Genomic DNA, 9,800 nt, shown 5'->3' on the forward strand with positions numbered 1-9,800 from the left:
TGTGTCGTAATTCAGAAGATCATCATCAGGGTCGTCATCGTTATCAACGTGATTAGTCTCGACCTCTTTCCCCTTTTTTTTTTGCAGTGAGGCTTGATAAAGATCGGCTAGGTGTTTGGTTGTTCTGCAGGTATTGGCCCAATGGCCTTCAATGCCACACCGATTACAAATGCCGATTTGTCTCTTTCCCTATTTAGCCTTTTCGGCTATATCCCCATATTGAGGTTTACTCTACTTCCTGTTAATGTCAATACCGCGATGATTGTAAGGGGTATATCGACCACGTTGACTCTCACGACCGCGACCACGTCCACGGCCTTTACCACGTCCTCGGCCTTGTTCAGAAAATATCACATTCGCTTCAGGGAACGGACTGGAACCAGTGGGCCGGGACTGATGATTTTTCATCAGTAGCTCATTATTTTGTTCAGCTATAAATGACATGCAATGAGCTGTGAGTACTTTTGAAAATTTTTCTCACGATACTGCTGTTGCAGCACGACATTTGAAGCATGAAAGGTAGAAAGAGTCTTCTCCAATTTATCATTCTCAGTAACAATTTCTCCGCAGAGTTTCAACTGAGATGTAATCTGATGGATAGCAGAGTTGTATTTTGTAACAGTTTTAAAATCCTGCAATCGCATGTTAAGCCAATCATGTCGGGCTTTTGGGAGAGTGAGATATTTCAAGTGCCCAAATCTCTTCCTCAATTCATTTCACAAATCAAGTGGATCTTTCACCGTCAAATATTCGGACGGTAAAGGAACGTCTAGATGGTGACGAATGAAAATAATAGTCTTAGCCCGATCTTGGCTTGTAGGCGCATTTTCACTGGCAATTGTATGAACAAGGCCCATAGAAACCAAATGCATTTCTACATCTTGGGACCAAGATAAAAAATTATTGCCGGTGAGAGACAGAGGTTTAAAAAAAAATTTTGCAAGATTTTTCATAGTGTTGAAACTAGATAATATAGATAGTATAATAAAACTTACCAAAAATAAAATATGCAAGAACCTTCATGCTGATAACGTGTTATATAATAAATAGTATATTAATATTGGTAAGTATAGAATATATATGTATATGTATATCGTGAGCAAATATATATATGAATGTGATGTAATTGATGGGTTGAAGTATTATAAGTGCAGCATAGTAAATACGTGCAGCATAGTAAATACGGAGAGAGAGAAATATTGTGCTGTCTACATTTTATTTCAACATATCATATATATATATATATATATAGAGGCAAGAGTAACATATATACATGGCCAAGAATTATACTAAGATTTGTCGACGTGATTGATTCGTGTAATAATAAATAGCATTCACGATGAGCTACGTATTAACGATGTGTATATAATATTAATAGTTTTTAAAAAATATATATTCCAATTAAATTACTCTTTTAATTATTTTTATTGGCCGACTAAAAGTTTTTTTTTTTTGTTCAAAAATTATTTTTTTAAAGTTTACAGAAGAATTTACATGGATAGAATTTACATTTAATACGATTTGGAATCCAATCTAGTTAAATTATTATATATTTATATTTCTCAAACATGTTTATTTTGCATATTATTGAAGGATTTAAACGACATAATTGTCCTAAAATTTTTTTTATTTATTTTGATAAATTAAAATTATATTATATCTTTTCTCTAATAGCATATGCATTTTAATTTTTTTTTAAAAAAAAATCAAATCAAATAATTAACATTTACAAATAAAATATCATCCTGCAGTAATTAAATAATTGTAATTATATACTAGGCTAACATTTGCAGAACTAGTAGATCATAAATGGACAGTTATGAATTGAGAGCATCTAATTTGTTAGATAATCATTTAATTTAAAACATCTCAAGTCAATACAATTAAACTAAACAAACATTATGCATGTCTAAAATTCAAGTTTAATTTTTTTTTTTTTTTTTTTACAGTGGATGCAGATTCCTTCCTTATAAAAATAAAAATAAAAAATCCAAAACTTAATTTATTACACAATCTACTAGAACATATAAACTTCAGAAATAAGTATGGAAAATCTTAAATAATATTAGTACTAAAGTAGACATTCAAATAGTCAACAAAAATATATTTATTCAAGTGAATTAAAACACCTTTGAAAATCAAATTAATAAAGCATTTGCAATCAAAATATTTTAGATATAGAAATTACACAATCTTATTGCAAACAAATGCAGTAGTCCAAATAGAAATACATAACAGCAGATATTAAAAACAATAACAGCACAATACTATCACCCAAATGCTACAAGAATGCAATGTTTCAGGACATTCAACATAATCCAATGTTTTAGGACATTTGAGTCTATATAGATTCTCAAATCAACTGAACAAGTATTAACACATAGTTCATAACAACACATAATTTAATTAATCAACACAATAGTCTTATGTAAATCCAATCAAAACATATTCCAAAAAAGGTTCATATTCAAATGATACTTAACATTCAGTACTCCAAAATATACTTGATATAAGTCTCTTTGTCAGTCTCATCCAAATCTCAGAATAATTTGACATTTTCAATATCAGCTCGTATTTTTTCACATGCTCTGAACTTTTCAATCAATTTTAGTTGAGTGTTGCATCTTTGAGATTTCTGATGTGATCATGGAACCTTGTTATCAAGGTCATCCTCGCCTTCAACTCCCTTACTAATTTTACTTAGACATTTTTTCAATTCTACCACCAAAGAGCGTAACTGCATCTTGAACTATTTCAATCATAAGATCAACTTGGCGTTTCAGCTTCTTACTTTGACTTGGTTTTACAACTTCGAATGATTCCCCATCAGATTCTTGAGTTTCTTCTTTCTTGTCGGCATCTTTTTCCATCTCAATAAAATTTTGAACTTCATTTCCTTGAGCCTTGTCTTTTTAAAATACAATGCAAAGCTCTTCATAATAAGGAATCACTTTGTTTTGCCATTTTTTAGCTCATTTATTTACCATTTCATATCACATGATTAGATAGTAATTCTCCATAGCTAACTATAATTATTTAACATTTTTACCTTGAGATATGCATCTCAAACCTTGGGTTCAACAACTAAGCAATGGGTAACTGGATTATAGCCAAATCCACTAGTATTCAATCCCTTGATCATCTCATGTACAATTTGCTATTCTCTTTTCATCACTTTTATTTTTTATTCAATATGAGGTTTACCCAACAAACCTGAATCTGATAGTTCCTGTTCCAAATGTGCTATATATATCATGTCTTAAAGTCATTGTCAATTTTATATTGACTATGTTCACCAAAGCCTCCACAAGTTTTACTTGCTTAATATTTTCCCAGGTTCGATAGTGTAATTGGATGTTTGTAAGAGAAATTTTTTTGATAAATAGTATAATTTTAAACAAAATCTTTCAAAACAACATATCTTATAAATTTTTATATTTGAATTAAAATTGATACAATACATTTTAATTATATTATGATTACTATTGATTTTTTTTTTTATTTTAACTATATCAACTATTCTAAATTCAAAATATTTTTTTTTTAAAAAAATATATATATGACAAAAAAATTAAAATTTTAGACCAAAACAGAAAAGTACACGGCCCATATAGAATTAAACATGGTTGTGTAATAACATGGTCGTGTATAATTGTACACTGAAATATAAATGGCCGTGTGACAACATGGTTGTGTATAATTGTACATGGCCATGTACTTTCCAGGTCAGCTGTCACGTCAACTTCGTTACAATCACGTCAGCAAATTCCGTTAGTTTTTTAACGGTGGGACCAAAATTGATTAAAACTGTTTATAATAGGACTAAAATTAATGAATTTTTTATATTGAATTTTGGTTATATTGGGACCAAAATTATGTTTTTTTCTAAAAACAATTATTCATGTATAAAATCTTATTACTCACAATACAAACTAAATCAAACACTTCTTCTTAAACTCCCGCCTCCGCCAACTACAAATTAAAGGGCTTTGGATTTTCGTCATTACTCTGACGAGCGATTTTTGCATAGTAGAAGAACAACCAACTATTGTTGTAATGTTCTATTCTATTCTGCCATTGAGGAGGTTGTGTTGTTGGCTTCATTATTTTGTACGATCCATTGAGTTGAATCATGGATGTTCAACTCAAGCACCCCGTGCCTGTGCCGTAAGTATTTTTTCAATCGATTTGCTTGGTAAATGGTATTTGGATTTCATGTTAAAGATGAGAGGAAATAGTGTTGAAGGACCAATGAACAATACAGAGAGAACAACTAATGGAAATAGAAGTACATAAAATTAAAGTAATGCTTCATTTGTATTGAAGATCATTTAAAAGATATATTAAATAATCATTATTTAATTTTGTAGTATTTATCATTCTTCAAAGTCAATGCCCTCAAATTTTATTTTTCGCCAAGAGATCTATGGTGAATTGAACATTTATAGCGTGAACATGGGGTTGAAATACTTGAGGGATTGAGAAAGAATGTTAGATTTTGTTACCAATTATATTAAATTGGTTGGGGCAAAGAAATAATTTAATGAAAAATTTTCCGTGCCAAGCTCAATAATGTTTGGGTCGAGATCAATGTTAAAACAAGTAGGATTTTGATGATATTAAGAATTTGAATTTTAAAGATAAAGAGGTTATTATTTTTCATCAATTGTTAATCATTTTTTAAATGTATCAATTGTATAAGCCAAACCTACGGTCGTTTGGCAATCACAAGATCCATGTTATTGTATATGATAACATATTTACTTTTTTTTAAGGGTGTGTTTGTTTGGGGGTTTGGATTTTGGATTGAGATTTGAATAGTAAAAATTTTGAATTTGAATAGTTGTATTATGTGATATAAATAGGTGTTGATGTGATGTTTTGAATGTAAAATTAATTTTTAGTATAATATTAAAAATAAAAAATAAGTGTTTGATTTAATATTTTTGGGAAATTTTTTTTGAAAGAATAGTAGGATTTTGATAATTGTGTTTTTTTAATTAATTTTTAACTTATTTGACATCAACTACCAGCCCGACTGGAGAATTTTTTGGGAAGGGAGGGTGGCATTAACTATTTACAAACTGTTGAAGAAGTTTTGGTAGCAGAGAAGATAAATAATGTGAATTTATCAAAGTTCTAAGGGATTTTATGGCACAAAAGTAGGTTTTTGATCTCTACTCTCGTTACTTTTCATTAGCTTTGGTGTAATACTAATAATATGTTTGCATATATAGTTTCTGTAGAAACTAGGTTGATGTTGTATTGAAAGCCAAGGAATTATTTGAAGGTCACTGGGACCTAATTTTGGGTTTAAATGTCTTTCTGCCAGAAAAAATTCAAATTGAATTCCTACCTGAGGAAGAATCATTTTTGAAAAAAAATACAGTGGAATTTAATGAAGCAATCGAATTTGTAGAAATAATCAAAGTACAATGCAGCCACATAAAACTCAAGCACCCATGATCTCTTAATTCTACCTTAGTCTATCTTCGTTGATTGATATTTATAACAATTTATCTGCAGGCCACATTTCAGGATCGTGATCATAATGTGTACAAAGCTTTCGCTGACATTTTAGATATGTACAAAATGGGTAGAAAGTTTGCAAATGAGGTTTATAGTGAGGTACGCTCCTATGCCCCATATTCTTCTTTGATAATGTCTAAATTTTATAGAAGAAACGGAATTTGACAGATGGGATTGAGTAATGTTTCTTCTGTAGATCTAAATTCTTTTCAGGGACCATTTTAACTTTATTGTGGAGTTTTCTCATTTTTTACATCATCTCTCGAGGACGACGAGTGTTGTGCTTCCTCAGCCTTACAGGAATCACATTCTGTATGGGGAAGATAAAGATCCCTCCAACTGTGAAACCCGCTATCCAAGTTATTAACTTCTGTCTCATGACATAGGTGTATTTATTTATAAAATAGAATTAGTTGATATTATTGATATGTCACTCATTGCATTCCAATTTCAATCAAACAGCTTGTGATCACAATACCAAGCTAAAAAAACAAAGATTGGTTATGAGGTTTTGAAGAACAATTGGGTGTGTGTTGCTCACTATAAGAAAAAATCATTTTTGTAACAAAACTTTTTGTCTCTAAATCTACTTTTTCCGTTACTAATGACATTAGAGACGGAATTATGAATGGAATTACGTTAGCTACGTGAACTTTAGGGACGGAATTCTGTTACAAATATATTATTTTTTTGTAGTGGCTTCCAAAAGTGAGGATTATTCTTCCAAACACATGCCTAAAAATCAATATGAAGAAAGCTTGTTTAAATGTGAGGACGATAGGTAAAAAAACTAACTCAGAACTTTAGTTTTTGTTTCGCTCATTACGTCAAACAATTATATATATATATCAATCGATTGTCACAATTTAAAATTTTATTCCTAAAACACAACCAAACAAATCTAATATGTTTTTATGATATGCTATTGTTGATCTGATTATTATTTCAGGTTTGAATTGGATATGCTGCTGGAAACGGCCAAGACAACAAGAAGTCCCGTTAAGAAATGATTGAATAATATAGAAAATAATGAAATTAAATTATATTTGACATTTTACATTGAAGATCATTTAAAAGGTATATTGATTAGTAGTTAATTAGTTTTGTAGTATTTATCATGCATTGAAGTTGAAGAAAATAAAAGGGGAAAGAAAAGGAATAACAAAGCAATGAGGAAGACGAATCTCAGATTTGATATTGAAATTTAGAATATATTGTTTTGTAAATTAAGGGGTTGAAGAATATATAAATAGAGATGGATAGAACCAAACTAATTCACAACAAACTCTGACAGATTCCTAACCAACTGTAAGTGGCTACGAATTATATATACACTTGTCAATGTGGTCTTCCATCATCCTTTATCATCTTCCAACAGAAGTTGATGGCCCTCAAATTTTAATTTTCAGCTAACGATCTACGGCGCATTGAGAGCTTATTGGGTGAATATAGGCTTGATGTGCTTGACGAATCGAGAAAGAGTATTAAATTGTCGCTACCGATTATCTTAAATCGGTTGAAAGATAAAATGGTTGAATGGGAAAAGTACCGTGCCAAGTTTAATAAGGTTTGGGGCTGATTAATGATAAAAACTATCTCAAATCATTTGATCATAAGAAGCAGCACGAGCAAGAAGATATCAAGGAGACTTGAATCCTAATAGCAAATATGTTCGATTTATTATTTTCATGTCTTACAATACATTTAATAGTTTTATGTGCACCAGTGGCTTTGTGCTTATATTAAATAGGATAACTTTTCAATAGAATGTATCGTTATGTATAGCAGTTTTATTTGTTTGTCTAAGTGATAGACATTGGTTTATTGATATCTATTACATCTGTCTTAATACTAACTCATGTTTATGCAATTTTTTTTTTTTTTTGTTTACTTGTCTTTATTTTGCTCTTTCGAATTGTACATATTTTGTAAGACTATGCAAAAACAAACATTAATTATGAAAATTTCAGATCATGGTTTTCCGGAGAAGAAGAAGATAAGTAAGAGAGAGAAAAATGAGCGGGAAAGAAGAAGAAGAAGGTGGCGGTGCGGTGCCATCATGATGTGTGTGGTGCAGCCGGCGGTTTGCGACGAAGAAAAAGTGTGAAAACTGCAGGAAAAAGTGTTAAGCGAAATTTATTAATTATTAGAAATATATTTGTATAAAATAAATTTTAAATAATTTTAAAATTCATTATTATTTGAATTGTATTTAATTAAATTTATTTGGATTAATATTATGTTTTAAAAATAAAATTAATATGAATTGTAAACTTATTGTTTAAATTTATTTATATAATAAAATAAATTTTGTATTAATTATAAAATTATTATTATATTTGTAATTGTATTAAGAATAAATAAATAGTCAATATTTGACCGATATACCGAGAAGATATACCGAGGCATATTAGGAACGGTTACGGCTGACTCGTGACCATGATCCACAATGGTGAACCATGGTTCAGATGGCAACAAAATCAGCTCTTGACTAACTTAAAAGAATGGGATGGGTCAAGTTTTAGTAAATACGTGGTCGAAATAACTACCGTCAAAGTTTTTACCATTCGCAGGGTTGTAAAGCTTGATTCGACGAAAGATCATATCATTGGGTAATATATCATTGTTTGTTTTACTTACTATAAAATTTGAAAATGCTTGTTTAGATTTAGATGGTGTTTGAAAAATAGTTTTTTCAAGTAACCTAGCTAATTTTGATATTTGGTAAATTAATCTTTTCAATTAGCTTATTGAGCCCAAACAATTAATTTTGAATTATCTTTAAAACTAATTAATTCTTTCACATATATTAATATGCATTTTATTACATTATTTCTTAAATGTTTGAATATATTTCCTTTTAATAACTTAAAAATTCATTTTTATAAGTTTAAACTAATTATTTTTTTTATATATCAATTATTTTTTTATATGTCAAATATTTATTTATAAAAATATTTAAATATGTTAAAATAAAGATAAAATAAAAAATTAATATTATTAATTCACTTATATATTTTTTATCACATAAAATTTTTATTAGTTAAAAATTAATCTAATAAAAATATACTTCATCCGTTCTATTTTAATGGTCTCATTTTTCTTTTTTGTTCATCTCACTTCAATTTGTACGTTTCTATTTTTAGTAAAATTTACTAAACATACTCGTACTTAACAAATATAAACCAACTTAATTAACTTAATAACATATAATATCACGTACAACCCACTCAAAACCCTTTTATTTCTAGATATCTCCTCAACAAACAAATATTTTTATCTATATTTAAAACTTCTACATTTTTTTATAAAATTAGATTTATCTTAATTATAAATAAATAAATATACTTTTTTGTTTATTTGTATTATTTAAAATTTTAATATCTATAAAATGACATTGCTAATATTTTATTGAGATATAATATTTAAAATATTTAAACACATATTCTAAATTTATTTTAATCATATATATATTAAAACTACCAATAATATTACTCATATAAAAATATAATAAAATAAATAATATCATAACTCAATATTATTAACTCATTAAACTCATTTACTTTAAATATCCTATCTCAAATCAAATGAGCGGAGAAGTATATACTAATAATTTTTGTTTTTTATATTTATACTATTTTTAATGAAAAAATATATATATTTCAATAAAATTACATTAATTTTTTACAAAATATTTAAAAAATCAAAATAAAGATTTTAATAAAACTTTTCTAATTTTTAATAATTAATAAAATTCTAAAACAGTCTACCCACCAAAAAAATTTAACTAAATATATATTTTTTAAAAAAATATAAAATATTCTTAATTGTCATTTTACGTATAAACAGTTAATACAAAACTATTATTTTACTAAATATTTTAGCACAAACAATTAATACGTTCAACTAGTCAAACCAGCTAATGAAATCATATAATAGCTAACAGCTAATCGAATCAACTATCAGCTAAAAGCTAACGGCTAATTGCGAAACACCTATTAGTGTATTTTTTTAGTAGGCTTTCAATAACTACTGTTACTTTTGGGTCTATAAGTTATTCATTTTTTTAAAAGATTATTAGGGTGTGCTTGTTTGGGAATTGGATTTTCAATTCACTGTTCATCCCATTTTTTCTAAAAAAAAAAAAAAAAACATTAAATCAAACACTTATTCAATTATACAAAAATTAATTTTATATTCAACCCATTATCTCACGGTCACAAGTTCAACCTCTACACCACCGGACTATTATGGGACATTTATTATTATTA

At 28.2% G+C, this 9,800-nt stretch overlaps 1 protein-coding gene across 1 annotated transcript; it reads right to left on the reverse strand.

Annotated features, from left to right (window-relative positions):
* Positions 1-231: 231 nt before the first annotated feature.
* On the reverse strand, positions 232-2,870 carry LOC127242571 (uncharacterized). The gene is made up of 4 exons (XM_051262152.1): positions 2,701-2,870; positions 741-831; positions 482-632; positions 232-431 (listed from the first exon to the last, which is right to left on the reverse strand). The coding sequence occupies exons 1-4, from the start codon at positions 2,868-2,870 to the stop codon at positions 232-234; spliced, it is 612 nt and encodes a 203-aa protein (XP_051118109.1).
* Between the last annotated feature and the right edge of the window lie 6,930 nt (positions 2,871-9,800).

The sequence above is a fragment of the Andrographis paniculata genome, unplaced genomic scaffold (assembly GCF_009805555.1).
Source record: "Andrographis paniculata isolate CXL003 unplaced genomic scaffold, ASM980555v1 Contig87END, whole genome shotgun sequence".
Taxonomy (NCBI): domain Eukaryota; kingdom Viridiplantae; phylum Streptophyta; class Magnoliopsida; order Lamiales; family Acanthaceae; genus Andrographis; species Andrographis paniculata.

Bases quoted from the DNA above. Each gene is read 5' to 3' on its own strand.
- LOC127242571 (XM_051262152.1), bottom strand. From the start codon at position 2,870: ATGGAAAAAGATGCCGACAAGAAAGAAGAAACTCAAGAATCTGATGGG. The intron at 832-2,700 runs GTAAAATTAGTA...TACAATTGCCAG, and splicing joins AGAATTGAAAAAATGTCTAA to TGAAAATGCGCCTACAAGCC. The intron at 432-481 runs GTGAGAAAAATT...TGTCATTTATAG, and splicing joins CGTGCTGCAACAGCAGTATC to CTGAACAAAATAATGAGCTA.